This window comes from Artemia sp. Qi Xiang Cuo, chromosome 17 (assembly GCF_049724085.1).
Source record: "Artemia sp. Qi Xiang Cuo chromosome 17, ASM4972408v1, whole genome shotgun sequence".
Taxonomy (NCBI): Eukaryota; Metazoa; Arthropoda; class Branchiopoda; order Anostraca; family Artemiidae; genus Artemia; species Artemia sp. Qi Xiang Cuo.
Window position 1 is genome coordinate 47,924,937 of NC_142810.1, and position 22,146 is coordinate 47,947,082.

At 35.8% G+C, this 22,146-nt stretch overlaps 1 protein-coding gene across 1 annotated transcript in view; it reads left to right on the forward strand.

The window, feature by feature from the left end:
- Positions 1-22,146, forward strand: part of LOC148942277 (Golgi to ER traffic protein 4 homolog) — a 91,468-nt gene that overhangs the window by 64,812 nt on the left and 4,510 nt on the right. Inside the window, exons 7-8 of the mRNA XM_089102944.1 lie at positions 11,855-11,998; positions 18,449-18,594. Coding sequence (XP_088959070.1) covers positions 11,855-11,998; positions 18,449-18,594 — 290 coding nt within the window. The remainder of the gene's footprint in view (positions 1-11,854; positions 11,999-18,448; positions 18,595-22,146) is intronic.

Consider the following 22,146-nt stretch of genomic DNA (forward strand, 5'->3'; position numbering starts at 1 on the left):
TTCGTAATTCCTGTCTTTACCATCAAGTAGAAGTGCTAGTCTATAGGTTATACATGATATAGTATAGGTGGTTTAGGTTATAACATGATTTAGGTTATAAATTGGTTATAAGTTATAGGTTATACATACCATTTACCTAGGATACAGAGTGTATTTACCATTTGGCAGCTTTAAGGGGTCTCCGCCAGGTGACTCATCGTGTCACCTTGTGGCGATAGGGGAACGCCCTACTGATATGAAGGATACCTCCATAGGAGGCACGGACCAAGGGGGACCTTGTCTCTGGGGGTCTATAATAGAAACTGGGGCACCCTCGCCTGGGGCCATAAATACAGGCGGAGAAGGAAGAAGGCCCATCAAATGTACACTCAATAGGGTCCATTGGTGTTTCCACACGTCCCATGAGTTATAAACCTTTTCTCCCAGTAATGGGTTAAATTGCATGGTGATACAGAACACAATCACGAGAGGATCCTCTATAGGAGGACAACTGCGGCAGGGCGTAAGATCCAGATCTATGGACAACGGCTTCTGCTAAGGGCTGCCTCGACCCTTTCGAGGTACCTGCAAAACTAGGGATTTTGCGGTCAACTCTATTCCCACGTGAGGACTGGCGCCCCTCGTGGAAATTATTGCCTAGTAAACGACACAGCATTCGCATGGGATTCTGATTAATGGACAATTCTTCTGGACTTGGTCTGTTTTGATGGGCGTTTTCGGGTTGAAACCCTCTTCCTAGCTAATTTATCTACAATAGGCTGCCGTCCCGTAGTAGCATAATATTTAAAGGCATAAATATATAATGAGTCGGAGGTGATAGGCTTGAGATTTTCTGTGCAAGATTTTAGATATAAGAGCATCACCAAGTGCTGAAAACCATGTTATGACCAAGATGGGCACAGGATTGCACAAAGCCTCCCTTCATACTAGAGGTACCAGGGACTTCTTGTTGTCCGATTCCTAGCCGGCTTAAGCACTTCGGTGTAGAAATGAGAAGATATGCGATCCCCGTCCTGCACTGGTATCCGGGATTATTGCTTTTCCTAAGGCCAAAGTAATTTCAATGATTTAAAGAACATGAAAATTGGAACTTGGAATTTTACGACGTTAAAAAATTACTGTCGTATCGACAGTTTGACTGACGAATTCAGACGATTCGAACTGGACTTATTAGGAGTTTCAGAAACTCATATCCCAGGGGTAGGAAGCATGAAATTAGGTGATATAGAATTGTTTACTCAGGCAGAAAGGGTCGGGCACATAGACAGGGAGTAAGGCTCATGATGAATAAGAAAGCTGCTAAGTCTTGTTTAGGCTGGGAAGGCATTAATAATAGAATACCATTTGCTCATTTTATGACTAAAAAGTTCAGGGTATCAATTGTAGTAGTAAATGCCCCTGTAGAACCGACTGACGGAGATACTAGTGATTTCTATGAATTTTACTTACAGTTACAGGAGCAAATAGACAGAATCCCAGGTAGAAATATTATGTTTTTACTAGGAGATTTTAACACCCAGGTTGGTAGACATAAGGATAGATGGTATCCTAGCCTAGGTAAATTTAGTGTAGGAAAAGAAAACAGTAAAGGATACAGACTTATGCAATTTTGTATGTATAACAATCTAGTTATAACCAATACGGTGTTTGGTCATAAAATGGCTCATAAGTTAACATGGTATTCACGTAATGGTAAGACAGCAAACCTTATTGATTATGTTAGAGTAACCCGAAGACTGGCAGGATCAATATAAGATACTAGGGTATATAGGAGTGCTGTTATTGATGCTACAAATAAGGGTCATTGTTTGATAGTGTCTAGGGATAATTTAAAGCTGAATTTTCAGAGGGGTAACTACCTCCTGTGAAATTGTGATGTTGGTAGACTCCAGGATGAGAATTTGAGAGAAACTTCCCAGGAACAGTTGAATACTAAACTCGAGAGTTTAAAATTCGACAATTTGGAAGATGGTTGGAATAATTTTAGAAAAATAATTTGTGAAGTTGCTGAAGGTGTCTTAGGAAAGAAAGCTTGGACATCAGCTAAGAATATTAGTGAAAAAGCTTTATGTTTAATAGAAAGGAGAAGGGACTTGTACAAGAACTATCTGAGTGATAGATCATATGAAAACAAAAGGAAAGTGGAGAAAGCATTAAAATATGAACTAAAGAGGTGTGAAGTGGAGGCCATGGATAAAATTGCCGAGGATCTGGAAGATGCAGCTCGACGGCATAATAGTAAAATATTGTACTGGTATGTTAATAAATTAAGAGGGATGAGTCAATCCGGACTTGTCCCAGTTAAAGATAGGAAGGGGCCACAATAAGGAGAGATGGGCAGAACATTTTGAGAATTTGCTAAATCGAGATAGAGTTGCAGGAAAAGATATAGAGGAAAATAAAAAAGTTTGTGATACCTTGGATGTGAAGGAAGATTTGTTTTGTGAGGAGGAATTAACGACAGAACTAAAAGGATTAAAAAATAATAAGGCTCCAGGTGCTGATTGTGTGGTAAATGACTTTCTTTAATACGGTGGCTCTGAGGTTAGAAATAAGTTACAGAAGATTATGAATATGATATTTAAAAAAAGAGGAAGTACCTAACGATTTTAGGAAAATCTCAATTAAGCCACTTCATAAGAAAGGTGATAAGAGTGAGTGTGGTAATAATCCAAGCATTAGTCTGGTCTCTGTAGGTAGCAAATTACTTTGTAATATGATACTTTTTAGACTGAAAGATGCTGTAGACAAATTTTTAAGAGAAGAACAGTGAGGTTTTAGAAAAGGTAAAGGATGTGTCGACCAAATTTTCACTCTTAGGTTAGAATTGAGAAGTGCCTAAGCTGTCAAACGCCTTTGGTCCTCAGTTTTATAGATTGTGAACAAGCGTTTGATTTTTTTGATAGAAGACCTTTAGCAAAGGTTGTATCTTTATATGTTATTAAATAAAAAAAACAAGTTTTTTTAACTGAAATTAAGGAGCGACATTAAAACTTAAAACGAACGGAAATTATTTCGTATATGAAAGGGACTGTCCCCTCCTCAACGCCTTGCTCTTTACGCGAAAGTTTTTTATTGTTTTAAAAAATAAAGTTGTGAGACAGAGTCAAACTTTAGCGTAAATAGCGAGGCGTTGAGGAGGGGACAGCCCCTTTCATATACGGACTAATTTCTGTTCGTTTTAAGTTTTAATGTCGCTCCTTACTTTCAGTTCAAAAAACTTGTTTGTTTTTCATTTAATTTCTGATCGTTTTTTAGTTAATGCAGCTTTTATTTGCATAAAAATTTTACTTTTCTTTTGCTAAATGGATGTCTTTACAAATTAACTTACGTAACTAACTTCTATATTCGTATATTTTTCTTCTGGCAAAAAATACAAAGTTGCAGATTTTTGCAGATATGAGCTTGAAACCTATGTAATAGGGTTTTCTGATACGCTGAATCTGACGGTGTGATTTTCATTAAAATTCTTTCACTTGTAGGGGATGTTTCCCCCTCTTTAAAAAATCGAGTAAATTTTCTCAGGCTCGTAGCCTTTGATGAGTAATACTAAACTTAATAAAATTTATATATTTAGAATCAGCATTATAAACCCATTCTTTTGATACATTTATTGACATCAAAATTCCATTTTTCAAAGTTTCAATTACTAGTGAGCCGTATCGCTTGTTTCTTTATTGTTTTTTTTTATTACGTATATGTTATTACGTATATGGGGGGGTTCTCCCCGTAGGCAATACGAAGCTAGTTATGTTAAAAGTTAAAAAAAAATTGATTCACAAACCCCTGAATCACAAAGTTCGTTTAATTAGAATAGATAGATCTTTTGAAAGCATTAAAAAAAAACTGTAGCGTAAAGAGCGAGGTATTGACTTAGAGGAGAACCCCCTCACATACGTTATAATTTCTGTTCGTTTTAAGTTCTAATATTCCTTCTTACATTTCAGTTGAAAAAACTTGTTTTTTTTTAATTTAATTTCTGATCGTTTTTTAAATAATGCTTGGAAATCCGGCACCCCCTTCATAGAAAGTTTCCTTACCCCACAGAAACATCCTCCACGGAAATATTCTCAAGAATAATTCCCTCCTCTAGCCCCCCCCCCTCCAGAAAAAATCCTTGCTGAAAAGGGTTGTATACTTCCCAATAAACAATAAATAATGCTGGCAAGTCTGGCGCCCCCTTCATGGCAATTTTCCTTCCCCCATAAAAGCTTTCTTCATGAACAGATCCTCCAACATAACCCCCGACCCACCCTTCCCTCCCACTACCAGAAAAAAAACCTCTTGAAAACTTCTGTATACTTCCCAATAATCAATACTATATGTTAACATTGGGTAAAGTTCATAACTTTTAGCCCTCCCTCTGGGAACTTCGGGGGATTAAGTCATCCTAAAAGACATATTTATCATATTTTCGACCATGCTGAACAAAATGGCTATCTCAAAATTTTGATCGGGTGACTTTGGGAAAAAAATAAGCGAGGGAGGGGGCCTAGTGGCCCTCCATTTTTTTGGTCACTTAAAGAAGACACTAGAACTTTTAATTTCCGTTCCAATGTGCCCTCCCACGATATTCTAGGACCTCTGGGACGATACGATCACCCCTGGAAAAAAAACAAAAAAAAAAAAAAAAAACAAATAAACACGCATCCGTCACATTTATTCGGGCAAAAAATGCAAGATTCCACATTTTTATAGATAGATGCTTGAAACCTCTACAGTAGAGTTTTCTGACACGCTGAATATGATGGTGTAATTTTCATTAAGGTTCTATAATTTTTAGGGGGTCTTTCTCCCTTTTTTTGAAAATCAGCCAAATTTTCTCAGGCAGGTAACTTTTGATGGGTAGCACTAAACTTGATGAAACTTATATATTTGAAATCAGTATAAAATCTGATTCTTTTGATATATCTATTGGTATCAAAATCCCGTTTTCTAGAGTTTCGGTTACCATTGAGCCGGGTCGCTCCTTACTTACAGTTCGTTACCACGAATTGTTTGATACCAGACAAACACATTAAAGTGATTAGTACTATGTACGAGAATAACACTGCTGCGGTTAAGGTAGGAAATGAGTTACTTTTCGGGGTATTGACCCCAAGAAAATTCCAATCATCATCCGGGACAGATCACTCTAGAACGACTAATAGCGCTGATTTTTGGTTTCCTCCACTCTGGCAACGCTGCCGATTAGGAACTTTGAGTAAGTAGCATCTTAACTAATACAGATTTTGTTTTTGAACAGGTAATCTAACTCTCGAACACAGTCGTTTAATCTTGAAGGTACAATCAAGTTCAGTGCGCTTGAAAAAAACGGAAGGGATTATCTCTCAAACTTAGGTCCGATAACAATTCGTAAGTGTCGGCCAAGAAAGCTGTTCTAAGATATGAGCCATTTTGCCTTTCAAGAATATTTGCTTTGAAAACATTGCGACAAATTTAAATGCTACTACTAGTACTAAAAACTCACCGCAGCACCAAGCCGAGTGAGGCCAACACAGCTACGCACGCTCCTTTATCCTAATTTATTCAAAGCCTCCCTGTTTAACCCTCCCAGGAAGTTCCCATTTCTCTTAAATATTACCTTACGACATCCTCCTATCTCAACCGTGGACGACCTGCTTTCCGTTTAGCCCTAGACGGCCAACCGAAAAGGATAATCATTAGCTATCTGTCATCATTCATCGGCAGAGCGTGCTCTCACCATCTCAACATTTCTCTCATTAAAGCCCTAGAAAGCGGGATTGAACCACACTTTTTGTATAGCCTACTGTTTGAAATATTTTCAGTCAGCCGGGTACCCTAAACAATCTGTTGGCATTTTCTCTGAAAAACATCAATCAAATCTTCCTCCGTTTTTCAGAGCGCCCATGCTTCAAAACAATAGTTGACCATTTTCATCACTGTAGCTTCCAATACTCTAATCTTGGTTCTCAGACTTATCTTTCTATTCTTGCGAACTTTTTTTCAACTGTGGAAAACACCGTGAGCCTTGGCTATTCTACTTTTAACATCTTCACGACTCCCAACCGTCTGTACAAAAAATACTACCAATGTAAGTGAAACTGTCTACTTGATCAGTCTTTTCGTTACTCAACATCACCTTTTCATCTTCACTTATTCCTAGCTTTAGCGACATAATCTTCTTAATATTAATTTTCAAACCTATTCTAGCACCCTGAACTCGCAAAACCTCTAAAAGTTCATTAATTTTTGCTCACACTTACATCTAGATCATCTAGATCATCTAGATACTTAAATCATCAGCATAATCTAAGTTCAGGAAAGTTTTTCTTTCCATTTGACTCCGTGTTCTCCTATTGCCTTTCCTGTGCTGCTTAAAACAAAGTCCGTCAAAATGAGACATATACAATGGGGATAGAATACAGTTTTGCTTAATTCCTGATTTAATACGAAATCAGCTACTAACCTTATTTCCTACCTTAACCGCAGCAGTGTTATTCTCGTACTAATCCCTAATGTATATCTCCACTAATCCCTTCAGTGTATTTTTCTAATATACCATATAAGGATAAGACCTTCGCTAAAGCCCATCTATTAGCTGAATCAAACGCTTGCTCAGAATCTATAAAAGTGAGGACTAAAGGTGTTTGATGACTCAGGCACCTCTTAATTATTTACCTAAGAATGAAAATTTAGTCGACACATCTTCTACCCTTCTGAAAACCGCAATGTTCTTCTCTTAAAACTTTGTCTGTAGCATTTCTAAGTCTAAAAAGCATCATCATACTAAGTAATTTACAACCTATAGAAATCAGGTTAATGCCTATATAATTACCACACTCACTATTGTCAGTTTTCTTATACAGGGGTTTAATTAGGGTCTTATACGGGGGTTTTAAAACCACTATATTTAAGAAGCTCATTTACCACACTATCAGCACCTGGGGCTTTATTATTTTGCAAATATTTCCTTTTAGTACTGTCACGGATTCTTCCTGGCAAAATAAATTTTTCTTTACATCCAAGGTGTCACAAACATTTTCATTTTCCTGTGTATCTTTTTCTGTAACTCTTTCCCGGTCCAGCATATTCGTAAAATTTTCTGCCCGTCTATCATTAACTCTTTCCTTGTGACTTATTGCGGCCCCGTTTTTATCTCTAACTGGGAATTCCAGTCCAGATTGACTACTCTCTCTCAATTTGTTAACATGTCAGCATAGTATTTTGCTATAATGTCGTCTAGCTGCATCTTCCAGGTCCCCGGCACTTTACACCTCCTTAGTTCATATTTTAATGATTTTTCCACTTTCTTTACATTCCTCCTATTTTCATATAATCTACCACTCAGATGATTCTTGTACAAGCCTGTTCTCTTCTCTATTAAACATAGAGCATTTTCACTAGTATTACTAGCTGCATTTCTAACTTTCTTCCCTAAGGCACCATCAGCAACTTCACAAATTATTTTTCTAAAATTATTTCAACCATCTTCCACATTGTCAAATTTTAAACTCTTATGTTTAGCATTCAACTGTTCCTGGAAAGTTTCTCTCAAATTCTCATCCTGATGTCTACCAACATCATAACTTCCCGGGAGGTAGTTACCCTTCAAAAATTTCAGCTATTTTTACCCTTCCGATTTTTTTTTCAATTATTTCATCGCTCTTCTACTTTGTCAAATTTAAAATTTTTCAGTTTAATATGCAACTGTTCCTGGGAAGTTTCTTTCAAATTTTCATTCTGAAGGCTACCGACGTCATAGCTTCCTGGAAGGTAGTTGCCCTTCCAAAACTTAAGCTTTAAGTTAACCCTATACACTACTAGATAGTAATCTTTACTTTTAATATCAGTAACAGCATTCCTATATACCCAAGTATTCTGTATTGATCCTGCCGGTCTTCGATTTACAATAACATCAAACAGTTTGTTACCTACCACAAACTGTACCACAACCTACCACACCTACCACAACCTACCACAAACTGTAAGTAAGGAGTGACCCGGCTCAATAGCAACCGAAACTTTAAATAACGGAATGTTGATACCAGTAGATACATCAATAGAATCGGATTCTATGCTGATTTTAAATACATAAGTTTCATCAAGTTTGGTCTTACCCATTAAAAGTTACGAGCCTGCGAAAATTTGCTTTCCTAAAAGTCATAGAATATTAATGAAAATCACACCATCTAATTCAGCGTATCAGAAAACCCTATTGCAGAGGTTCACGCTCCTATCTACAAAAATGTGGAATTTTGTATTGTTTGCCAGAAGAAAGATCACGGATGCGTGTTTATTTGTTTTTTTGTTGTTTTTTGTTTTTTCAAAGGGTGATCGTATTGACCCAATAGTTCTAGTGCCTTTTTAAGTGACCAAGGCCCCCTCCCACGCTCATTGTTTTCCTAAAGTCACCGGATCAAAATTTTGAGATAGCCATTTTGTTCAGCATAGTCGAAAAATTCAACAACTATGTTTTTGAGGACGACTTAATCCCCCACAATTCCCGGGGGAAGGGCTTCAAATTATGAACTTCGCCCATTGTACATATATAGTAATGGTTATTGCGAAGTATACAGAAGTCTTAGGGGGATTTTTTCTGGTGGGGGTCTAGGGGGAGGGATTTACATGGGAGTATCTTTCCATGGAGGAATTTTCCATGAAGGAGGCCGGATTGCCCAGCATTATTTAAAAAACGATCATAAACTAAATTTAAAAAAACAAGTTTTTTCAACTGAAAGTAAGGAGCAATATTAAAACTTGAAATTATTGAAATTATAATTTCTATGAACAGACATTATTACGTATATGGGGGGTTCCCCCCTCATAAATACCTCGCTCTTTACGCTAAAGTATTTTTAGTACTTTCTAAAAAGCTATTTATTCTAATTAAACGGTCTTTCTGATTCAAGGGTCATTCTTAACGAATTGAAACAAAATTCAAACTTTAGCGCAAAGAGCGAGGTATTGACGAGTGGGAGAACCCCCTAATTAATAATTTCCGTTTGTTTTAAGTTTTAATATTGTTCCTTACTTTCAGTTGAAAAAACTTATTTTTTTATATGTAATAATCAATAAAGTTAGCTGTCTTACTATCATATGAATACCATGGTAACTTTTGAGCCATTTTTGTTTGGTTATAGCTAGATGGTTATAACTGTAAAATTGTAGCAGTCTGTATCCACCACTGTTGTCTTTCCTATGCCAAATTTAACCTGGCTAGGATACCATCTATCCCAATTTCTACCAACCTGGGCGTTAAGATCTCCTAAGGAAGGCACCATATTTCTACCTGGGAGACTGTCTATTTGTTCTTGTAGCTGTAAGTAAAATTCACCCGAGTCACTAGTGTCTCTGTCTGTCGGTTTTACTGGGGCATATACTACTATGACTGATATTCTGCATTTTTTAGTAATAAAATGAGCTATTCGATTCTTTCTTTTATTGGCACCTTTCTAACCTAAACAGGACTTTGTAGGTTCCTTATTCATCATGAGCCGTACTCCCTGTCTACGTACCCCATTCTTCCTGCCTGAGTAAATAAATCCTATATCACCTAATTTCATGTTTTCTACCCCTGGGATATGAGTTTCTGAAACTCCTAATAAGTCCAGTTTGAAGCGTTTGAATTTTTCAGCCAAAATATTGACTAATTAGTTGTTTTTTTTTTAACGTCGTAGCATTCCAAACTGCCATTTTCATATACTTTAAATCATTTAAATTATTTTGGCCTGAGAAAAAGCAATGGTTTTAGAACCAGTGCAGGACGGGAACCAACACATCTTCTAAAGTATGCACTGAAGCGCTTAAGCCGGCCTAGAACAAGACAGCAAAAAGTCCCTTGGACCTCTAATTGAATGGATGCTTTGTGCAATCCTTGACCCATCTGGGCCCCAACAGGATTTCCAACAGGATTTTCAGCACTTGATGATGCTCTTCTACCAACTAGAGTTAAAATCCTCCCAAGACAATCTCAAACCTATTACCTCCGACTCATTGGCCCATGGTAGATAAATTTGCTAAGAAGATTTTTTAGCCCAAAAACGCCTATCAAAACAGACCAAGCCCCGAAAAAAAATCCATGAATCGAAAATACAAATGCTGTGTTGTACAAATCCCACATCTCATAAAAGCCTCTAGCTTTGCTTATCAACGGCTCAGTTGAAATACCAAATACTACTGGTATCTATCAGAACAGTGGAATTTGTGATACAACGGATGATACCCCCTGTAGTAGACAAGGATATTATCTACCGCATCTAATGCAGATAGTAAACTACTACTATTTCTACTTTTTTCAGTTTAAAACGTAAATACAAAAAAAGAAATGTTTCAATGAAAATACAGTAAAAAGTATTTTTTATTAAATCTAGAGTGAGCAACAATATCTAAAGAAGACAAATGCCCCCCCCCCCTTCTCCAAGTAAAATCCACTGGCGGTGCTTATCAACAGCTCAGTTGAAACACTGAAACTCAGCTGGTATTCGTCCAACCACAGGAGTTTGCGATAAAGCGAATGAAATCCAATGCAAATATCGCTCACAAAAGAAATATGATACAGATGTCCTACTGAGCAAATTTATTTGTAACCGATAAATTTGGTGCTTCTGTCTGTCTGTCTTTATTTTCTTCTAGAAATATTTTCAGTATACAAGTATATTAATAATGTTTGCTCTTTACAAAAGAAATTCAAGAGAATTAAAATGAGAAATTTTGAAATAAGTTTAATTTTATGTCTTGTGAAATAATCCTGTGATTGTCTAAAAAATTGAACAAACAAATTTTCAAATGGGGATAAATCCATTTATTTAGACAGTGAAAAAAAAAACAGGTACAAAAGTCCAGATATTTCGATCACATATACAGCGACCGTCATCAGTAGTATTATTAAAATAATATAATTGAAACTAGCATTTTTATAGAAAAAAAACCTTTTCGGGTCATTCAAAAAATAATTAACTTCCAGATTATTCACTATTTTTATTCATTATTTTCAGAGAGAGTTCACTGAAAGTTCGTTCAAAGTCTTGATGTAAATTTCATTTTTTAATCTTGCCCAAAATTCAAACAAATTTCCAATGAAGTTGGCAAAGCCTTTCGTGTCTTCTAATTGGAAATGAAATGTTGAGTTTATAGTTGTTCACTTAGATGGTTTCATTTCCCCATATATACGACGTATTTTTGACGTAACACCTTAAACTAGGTATTCTTTTCTTAGACCACACTGCGGTTCTATGATGAACAAATAAATTTTCAGATGGGGATAAATCCATTTATTTAGACAGTGATTTTTTTTTTTTTTTGAGAACACAGATTTTTAGGGAAATCCCCAAATATTCGGAGACAGTGGAAGCACTGGTATTTTCAGACAAAACCTGCCAACATATTTTACTACGCCATGAAAACTGCCAAGTAGCATTGCTACTACTCTACCCCGTTTTTTGCACGGCAGAGCACAACTTATGTTTTGACAGCTTTCCTTTTAGCAAAAATTATTTTATATGTAAAAATGGTATTTTCAGACAAAATCTGCCAACAAATTTGAAAACTGCCAAGTAGCATTGCTACATTGCTACCCCGTTTTTTGCACGGCGGCATCTAGCCTTGTTACGTTATGGAATATGATATTTTTTTTTTTTATGTAAAACGTTTGTTTTTCTTTTTTTGTATATTTGTTTAAATTGGTATTTTGGCTGTTTTCGTTGAAAAAGACTTCCGGATTTGAAGCCGATATATTTGTAATCCAATTACTATTTGTATTGTCTATTATCACTTGGTTATTAATTGTTTTGTCCTTTTCTCAGCATTTTCTTTTTGTTTTATTAATGTTAGGTGTGTTCATTTCAAAAGTTTTTGATTTTGGAAGTATCTAATTGGTGAACTTTTTATGCAGGGCATTGTGTTTACGCAATATTGAAGTAGCAAATGAGTGCTTTCGAAAATATGTGGCAACTCACCCACAAGTTCAACGAAGTGGCAACGTTTTCCGTCTTCCATTGCTCAATTTTACGTTTATGCTGCTAGAAAGTTTGAATATGTAAGTTGTATCTGTTTAATGCTTCTTTTAATTGGGTGGGGGGTATTAATTCTATTATTGAAAAGGCATTATGCTGTTTTCGTTTTTTTTTTTTTTTTTTTTTTTTTGGTAACTTATGAATAAAGGGCCATAGTTGGCTCATGATGAATCACTTGAAATTAAAAAAAATGATTGCAACGTTTTCAACGAAGTGGCAACGTTTTCCGTTGTTCAATTTTACGTCTTTGCTCCTAGAAAGTTTGAACATGTAAGTTTTACCTGTTCAATTGTTTTTTTTCATTTGAGGGGGGGGGGGGCTGTAAATGCTATTATTAAAAAAATATTATGATGTTTTCGTGTGTTTTTTTTTTTGGTTTTGTTTTGGTAAGTTATGAATAAAGTACCACTATCACGTTTGGCTCATGATGAATCACTTAAAAAAAAAAAAAATGGCAACATTTTTTTATTTTCATCATTTTTCTCCGTTTCTCATTTTATATTTCTCTCATTTTTACCCATGCTTTTGACACATTGCCCTCTTGTTGTTGATATTTTGCCTCAATGCCATAGATATATTGGCCCCGTTCAGTGGATGTGTCTAAAAAAAGTTGAAAATGCATCTTTATATTGTTTATTGCGGAAGTCACTGTATTCATGCTTTGTTTTATAGGATAATTAGTGATGGAATAAATCTATATATCATGTTGACATCGTTTATAGCCTCTGTTGTTTATGTCGTTTACAGACTGTTAACATTGTTTTTGATATAGACGATGAATTGAATACCGTGTTAGAAAATGTCCTCATTTGTGTCGACAGAAAGACACCCTTTACTTGAAAATCATAGGCGATATCTTTTTACGTAATTCAAAATCCAGCATTCATTCTTCATTTGATACTATCAATTATTAATTTTGCCTGTTATAAGCGTATTTAATAAACAATATCATTTCTAATTGTAATTGAAAATAACGTTTTACTTAAAAATTGTTTAACAATTCCCTTGAATTATCTACACAAAGTTGTTTTCTATAATTATCTATTTCCAATATTTCTCAGTTGAGTATTAATATACGAAGGGCAGATCCAGATTTTTTTTCGGGGGGGGGGGGGGTTACTAATTTTTGACTCACTTTTCGACTAATTTTACTGATTTTTACCTAGGTTTTACTAATTTTCGACTTATTTTCGACTCGGTCAAAAATTTCAGGGGGGGGCTCAAACCGGGTAACCCCCCCCCCCCCTGGATACGGCCTTGTAATATACGTATGTTTTTTTTTTTAAATTTAGATAGAAATGAAATGAACTCTCATGAGAAATTGCAATTTATGCAAAGGCTTTAAACTTGGCGAAATTTAAGAAATTCACTGGAGATTACACTTGTATAAACAACTTAAATATTAGTACTTAAATTAAAAATTAAAGATTCAACTTCAATTAAATTAAATGTTTAATACTTAAAACATTATGCTGAATTGAACTTTGATTTTAGGGCTGTTTCTCATAAGTACATTTCTATTAAATTTCTATTCCTGATATTCAAAAATCAAGAACAGTTGCAATGCTAAGAAATTTTTTGGCTTTGTTTTTGTTTACAGTTCATGTAAAAGTAAGTAAGAATAAGACATTGGATTTACAATCCCTACCGGCGGTGCTAATCTCCGTTTCATGGCCTTTCAGCCAGGATGTGTAATGAGGAGTTGGGGGCCAGCCATCCTGTTCTTTCGTACACCATTCCTGTTTACCTTTCCCAAATTTTTCTAGGTACCCATATAGAGCCGTGGGTCAACTCCACCTGAGCTTGCAGAGTCAGGCCACTGACCATAAATAAAAGTTCAAATTGGGATAAAATCCTTTTAATTGACAGTGATAAATTTCACAAAAGTGCTAGATATTGCGGTCACATATGCAGTGACCGTCATCAGTAGTTATACTAAAGTAAAACAGTTAAAAACAATAACAAAATAAAAATAAACTACTTACTGTTTAATAATCTTATTCTTTTCAAAGCAAAAACGGAAGCGAGTCTCTTTGACCTTCCTGTATCCGGTTCGTTAGCATTGAATGAACTAACAATTGGACAGAGGTTGATCGAATTGAGTGAAATGAACTTTACTCTGTCTGATTTTAATAAATTATCGTAAATAGAGTTCAAACCAAATTTACCGGTGTTTCTATTTAAAGCCATATTCTTGAATAAAATGAGTTTCGCGAAAATTTTGCTTTAAACCTCGGTCCCTAAAAATCAAAGAGACAATGTCGAACAAAATAAAATGGTCTGGAAAATTGAAAATTATGTTCCGAAAGGGCTGAAGTGGAATCTCTAGGCTTAGAATTTTGCTTTAACTACTGATTTTTTAGTATAACTGCTATTGACGGCCACTGCAAACGTGACTGAAATATCTATTATTCTTATAAAATTATCACTGTCTATTAAAAGGAGTTTATCCCTATTTGGAATTTTATTTATCGTCATGGATAGGCAGTGCGGTCTTCAAATTATCTAGGCCACCGACCCCGTTCAAACCAAATAATCAGTGATACTGGGACTCGAACCTCTCTCCCCACGGACAAAAAGTCACAAGTATAGCGCGCTAACCACTTGGCTAGGATGGTTCTACAGGTTATGTGGCATGAAACAAATTACATCATGTCTATTCTGGGACACATAAAGTAAACACGGCACAATTTTGACAACATTCAGTAGCAGATAGCGTGATTATTTGGAGATATAAATCTGTAGTAGAAGTAAAATTTTGCCTTTTGACATTTACAGCTTTTACAGCTTTAAAATGCTAAGGACACCAAAATAAAATATTTTCCCCTTAGACCCATCCTAGGTTTACTTATACTTGATATTGAAGGTGGGGTACCGGTGTTGGAGGTAATACTGATGGCTTGTAGATATGAAGATGTCTACACTCCCTTCTTTCAGGTAGAACAACCTACTTGTATTACGGCTTGTACATTTATGCTCGTACAACGTACCGAAATCGCTGTTGAAAGGAGAGAACTTCTCGTTGGAAATCTTCCTTGTATGTCTCTTTCCACATGCCACCTTAGACTGCCACGCTCGGTGCTAGGTGGGGGGAGACCATCTAGTTGAAACGAACTGGTAATTCTATGTGAACTTAAAAACTAGCTCAATCATTAGAGCCGTGCTTCTAGATATCTTTTCTTGTAGAAGATAGGTCAATAACATAGGAGATTACCCCTTCTATGACAAAGATTGTAGCGAATTTTCAAAACCTTTAACATAGGCGAGACGGTAAAATTTAGGTATTTGTAAATGATATGAAACTTACTATTGCTAGCTCTCTGGTCAGAAGAGAATTAATGAGTTTCACTTCAATCGAAAAAATAAGGTTCCCGGATGTCTTTTAGAGTTGTTTGGTTTCGTGTTTGAGTCTTCCACCCACGTGGATTTTTCAGGCACTAACTAATTAGCGAATTCTTCAGAGACGTCCGGTAATCTCTGCCAAAAAGGTATATAGTTAATAGTTAAGGCCAGGGGTGAAACAATGAGTTTAGAGAGAAAATTATATCAAGTTAATAAAAGGACGTTTGTCTCATTATTAGTACGTGGGGTATGACACTTGAAAACTGTGATTTTAAGCTTTATGTATGGTTGTTTCAAAATAAAAGCAAAAACTGATTACTATCATTTGACAACACTTTTATTTTGTTAAGTTTAAACAGTAATAATCACTTGAATGACAAACCAAAGCTACACATTCTGAAGTTGTTTATTGTCATATGTTTTAGTTGTTTTTTTCCGATTTTCACAATTTTTTGGTTTAAATTTGACGCCTGTTACCAGGGGCGTAATTTTTGTCAAAATCCTGGGAAGGGAGGGGGGCAAATTTGGAGCCAATTTTCATAAATCAAGTAAAAATGACAGCGAAAACTGAAAAATGATCCATATATTACCATAAAGGCAAAGATAAACTAAAGAAAAACTGACCTGTTTCTCTGGATACTTGAATTATGCAGGCTTATCTTAGTTTTGACACTATTTTTGAAAAAAACTAAATCTCACCTGGGGGGCAAACTGAGGTCTGGGGTGGGGGGTAAACTGGACCCCGGTATGCTACTATCATAAACCGCATAACTGTTTGTCATTAAAAATTGAATTCCCAATTTTTGTCAAGTGTCCAAGATATATTTGGTTGTGTAGTGTCCTCAATAAATTCAAACAATCAGATATCGTTTTCGCTGTCCTTGGTATTTCAAATATTTATGTGTAGCGTTTCTCTTACTTTGTGCCGTTAAAATTGTTCCTATTGTCTCAGCTGAAATGCTGCTTATTATAGCTTAGGCCAAAGAGTAACTTACAAGAATGGAAACTAGCATTAGTGTCGAGAAAAAAAAATCAACGCTATCTAGCGGTTGGTGACACCTTTGGCATTTTTTCAACCTTTGTAATCCTTTTCTCTGTCAGGGTGTTCGCCAAATGGTAGATGGCGTTGAGGGTATTTCATTAACACTAGCGCCGGTTCTCACTCTTGTAAGTTACCATAATCTTTGGAGTAGGCCTAAAAGAATAGCATTGCAACTTTCACTGCAGCGTCTTTAGTCTCTATAAAAAAACTAAAGAAAAAATTGAATAGAATTGAATAATCGAGATAATTAGCCTCTTTTTATTAAGAAATTTGCCTGAAATAACTGCAATTGTGGTAATTTGTAACAAATTTTCTGTTTTAAGAGTGTTTTCAACTCAAAATACAATCTGCACGAAGTACAAAACGATAAAAAAAAAACTCAAGGAAGAGAGAAACGAGGATAATACAAGCCAGTGAAAAACGTAGGTTACAATGCAAATATTTCGGTCAAGACCTCCGCTTGACCGTCTTCAGTGCAAAATAATAAAATAAAAATACCAGACGATAATATAAAAACCAAATCATAAACTAAACCAAACCTTACACAAAAACTAAAATTAATAGACCCTCTCCAAGCAACGGTGAAATGATAACTGAATAAAAAATACAACACTTGAATGGCAATTCAATCTTTCAATTTATGTTGGGCATTTTTAAAAGTCAATCGCTTCCCAGGTAAGATATTATTAGAGGTTCAATTAGAGGTTATTTTGAACTTCTAATTCGGACGTTTTGCATTGTAATCTACGTTTTTCACTAGCTGTTATTATTCTTGTTTCTCTCTTTACGTTTTTTTTCGTTTGTCATGATTAAACAGTGTGGTTTCAGAACTTATTTACTGCACGCAGTAATCCTAGGCTCTGCCTCGAGTGCGTGGAACAAGTCTACAAGCCCGTTTTTGAAAAGCTGGTGAATATGCTAGTAGTTGAGTACAGACAAAATTTCCTGCTCACTCAATAGCCAACTAGCTGGCGTATGGAAACCACGCGTAGTCGTCTGCTGTTAGGCTAATGTCCCTTCAGGACCAGTGCTAGAAGTAACCACGCGTGGTCGTCTGCTGTTAGGCTAATGTCCCTTCAGGACCAGTGCTAGAAGTAACCACGCGTGGTCGTCTGCTGTTGGGCTAATGTCCCTTCAGGTCCAGTGCTAGAAGTAACCACGCGTGGTCGTCTTCTGTTAGGCTAATGTCCCTTCAGGACCAGTGCTAGAAGTAACCACGCGTGGTCGTCTGCTTTTAGGCCAATGTCCCTTCAGGATCAGTGCTAGAAGTAACTTTGCACAAGCTAATGTGAGCACACGTGGCTAATTTTTTACAAGCTAGCTCACACAAAAGCCGGCGAGTGGTGTATAAAGTCGCCGGTAGCTCAAGCTTTTCCAGAGCGTTTATTCCAGCAGCTAATGGAGAGTGAATTGAGTGTGTTGGACTATTTTACGAGCTAGTTGTGAAACACCTGGCTTGTAGCTTGTAAACTCACCTCATATAATTGAGCCTTTAGCTTGAGAAAGTCTTGGTAAGATTAACAGATTAGTTGACTTTAGGTTGATACTGATAACAGAATCTGGTTTTCTTTACCCAAGCTTTTCCGGTTTGATCTATTGTTCTATTTTTAAAATGTATTTTTAACAGTAAATTAGCTGTAGGAAGATTAAAACAGTCACCCCTATAAAGTTGTACACATTTGGAACCTAAAGAAGAATAGAAAAAGACTGTTTCAAAACATTTTTTATCTTTTAAAGCCTAGTTTTGAATTCGAGTTGTATACGATAGTTAGCTAACATGCATTTGTTACACGGAAAGAAAAAAATAATAGAGTTCTAGTACCAAAGTTATCTTGAAAGTCTGGGAGTGGTCAAGGAATGCCAATTGGGAGGGATAGGATTAAGGATTTCCTCAGATTAAAAAAAACTTTTTATTGAAAAATTAATAAGGCAAAATTGTCTCTTTCTTACATTTCGAAGAACATCCTTTTTTTTGCATTTCCGATGAAAAAACTGAAGACCCCCCCCCCCCTCCCCCTATATTTTTGTTAACTTGCGCCGAAGCTCATACTGGTGGTTTTCAAAATAATTATGAGTTTTCATTTTTAAGGAGAAGAAAAGATTCTTTTGAGGTATTGATAGAGCAGTATAAACCAGCCTTAGAAGTTGATGCTTCATTTAAGTCATACCTAGAAAAAATTGGAAAACTGTACTTCGACATTCCTTCAAGAAGAGAACATGGCGGTGGAATTCTCGGTAAAGAAAAAACATTATTACTTTATTAGTTACTTTAATTAATAATCACTTGAATTTAGTGCATACTTATAATTGTTTTGATTTATTTTAATATTACTTTAATCTTTGTAAATTAGTAATAGTTGTCATTACTTTTTATTGGCTTCTCTTCTCTATATTGCCTTATATTATATTTTATTTTTACATAGAGAGAGAGAGAGAGAGTGAGAGTGAGAAGGGTTTTATTAAAAAGAAATCAAATACATTAACAACAAAACCCGAAGTTTATTAAACTTGTATTGCCAGACATAACTCTTTACGAAATCCTACATGCACAATTACTACCACCCATCCTTATCCCCCCCCCCCCCCCAGAAAAAAGACAAAACAATAAATAATAATGAAATAAATAAACGAAATAAATTAATTTCTAATAAATTTCATGACCTAACTGGATACCGAAGACACAAAATTAAAAAACATTCCTCTATTCCGTCTCCTCGTCGCCCTCCCAAAAAAAAGTATACTTTTTTTTTTCTCTCGAGTGTCACAATCACTCGAGAGAAAATTTGCTCAGCAGGGATTAAAGTTCATATGCAAACAAAAAGTGTCCTTTCAGTTTACTGCGAAATTTATTCAGCTCAACAATTGGTCGAAACAGCCTGAGGTACTGGTTCCCACACCCGAGGGCCAACATTTCTTATGGAAAAAACGGATCGCTTTGTAATAACCTGAGGTCGCCGAACTAATGTCGATGCTCTAGTCGAGTAATTATGGAAATTAACACCGCTTGTGTGTTACATTTCCCTAAAACATTCAGGTAATAACGCGCGTGTATATTTAAACATAAAAAGAGCATTATATAAATGAAATAGTCCAGCAATCGGTAATTTATTTACTTGATTATATCTATGTCGAACAGACATATTACGATCATCTCCGGTTAAAACACGTATGGCATTATTTTGTAAACTTCTAAGGGGACGAAGGAGAGTTAAAAACGTACTTGCCACATAAGACAACCCTATAGAAGGTATAGGTGAACAAAAGACAAATAAAGCAATTTCATAATATCTTTTGGAAAAAGGTGCTTCAGTTTCCTCATCAATCCAGCATTTCTTGCAACCTTGCCGCTAACACATGAAATGTGCTCTTTGAAGTTATGGCACTCATCAACATTTACCCCTAGATACTTTGTCGAAACTTCCCGAGGCAGAATATTTTCAACGAACTGTATTTTGTCAATCCAAGGGTAGTAATTGCTACTTCTCCTGTACATTACAGAATGGCATTTGGCATGGTTTTGCTGAAATCTTAACCCTCATCCATTTTTCAATGTTTAACATGCCAGTCTGAAGATTCTGTATAAGCATTTCCCCGGTTTTTGCAGCAACAGTTAGATACGTGTCATCAGCAAAGTAAGGCAAAATAGATTTTGATGGTTCAGTATCATTAAATATTAAATCAAAAGACAGTCCTTTGATAGCATTTTGCAGGTCATCAATATATATATAAGGAACAGTAGGGGCCCCAAAACAGACCCATGAGGGGCACCGAATTCAACACTTTTAACTTGCGATTTAATTTCACCAGATCTGACCATTTATTTTTGATCTTGGAGAAAAGACTCTAATAGACGATAAAACATACCACGAAAACCACAATTCCTCAGCTTCACCATAAGAGTTCCATGGTCCACTTCATCAAAGGCTTTCATAATGTCCAAGAAAACATATGCAGCTTTCCACCCTTGCTCTAGAGCATCGTTCACAAAAGTCGTCAGAAAAAGAAGAGCTAGATCTGTCGACATTGATTTACGGAATCCAACCTCAGTTTTACTAAAATATTTTTTATTCTCAAGAAAATAAACCATCCTGCCACTAATCAATTTTTCAAAAACTCTCGATAGAACTGGTAGCAATGAAATAGGCCTATAATCATTCGACAAATTTTTTCTCCGCCCTTAGAAAGCGGAACTACTCTAGCAATCTTCATAAAATCGGGGAAAAAAAAAAATTAGGCACATATTAAATAAAACCAAAACCTGGTCGCATGTTTCCGAGTTAACATACTTAAGTACACGCAATAAAAGGAAGTCATCACCCGAAGCATTATTTCTCATGTTCCACAATGTGGTACGTAATTCACTAGCAGCCACTGGTTTCAGATATGCAGATGCATCACTTTCCCAGGGTAAGAACTGGTGATATGTTCCATCCTCGGAAGATTTTGTCGTGGAGTTCGCTATCCGTTTACCAACAATAGAAAAATGGTCACACATATTATCTACAATCGAAGCATCAGTATTGAAATTATCAGGTAAAATTGAACTTTTGGAAGGGCTCAGAACTGACTGAATTACTCTCCACGTTTGCCTGGGATTACCCGCACTTTTTTTAGACTCATTTCTATAATAATTAATTCTCACTATTCGTAATAGGTTATTGAGTTCACAATTATATTTCTTATATCTCACCTTCGCCTCAGAACACTACAGAATATTTATAGAGCAGTCTTTGATTTGATATGGCCTTCATCTGTCCTCTAGTAACCCAGGGTATTCTAGGGGTAACATGAAAAGCCGGCTTTTGAATAACTGTACAACTTTCTTATAGTAATTTAGTTATTTCTGAATACCACAATGAAGAATTTCATTCACTTGCAGATCACTACTTTCTAAAAAGTCAAATTGAGTGTTCTTTGATTTTCTTCTGAATATGTTAAGAGCCTCAGCATCCATTTTCAATGCAGAAGTGCTGGAACATTCATAGCTGTAGGAACACCAAACTCTAATAATAACAATGAATAACCAACTCTCTGAACTCTCCAAACTCTCTAATAACAATATGATTGATACGACTAGTTCCTTTTGTTTACATCAGTAAATTGAAAAGAGATAAAATACGAGATTTTGTTCGAAAAAGGGAGCTTCAAGAGGAGACAGATTCCCAATCGTGTCCGAAATAGGCAAATTGTATAGAAAGGGATAGAAACTAAAAGTGAAATCATGACATTCCCATATTTAGGGGGTCCTCCTAACTCTAGTATCATAATCAGAGTGTGAATTGGATTCCCTGTTAATTATAAAGAGCTCGATATCTTTTTGAAGCTAATTAATGGAATAGGGCTTGGTGAATTTTTGTATCTATTCCCAAAAATTCAAACAACCCAAAACATATCGCAAGAGTGTCTAGAAAAAATATGCGGTGCTTTTCATATTTTGTATAAAATAAAGTGAAAAAATGTTTTTCAACTGAAAGAATAGGTTTGAAAATTAATGTTAAGAAGACTAAGTCACTAAGGCTAGGAATAAGTAAAGATGAAAAGGTGGCGCTGGGTATTGAAAAGATTGATCAAGTGGGCAGCTTCACTTACCTTGGAAGTATTATTGGTAAAGATGGTGGGGGCAGTGGGGATGTTAAAAGTAGAATAGCCAAGGCTCAGGGTGTTTTTTCACAATTAAAAATAGTTTGGAAGAATAGGAAGATAAGTCTGCAAACCAAGATTAGAATATTAGAAACTACAGTGATGACAGTAGTCAAATATGGCTCTGAAGCATGGGCGCTTCGAAAA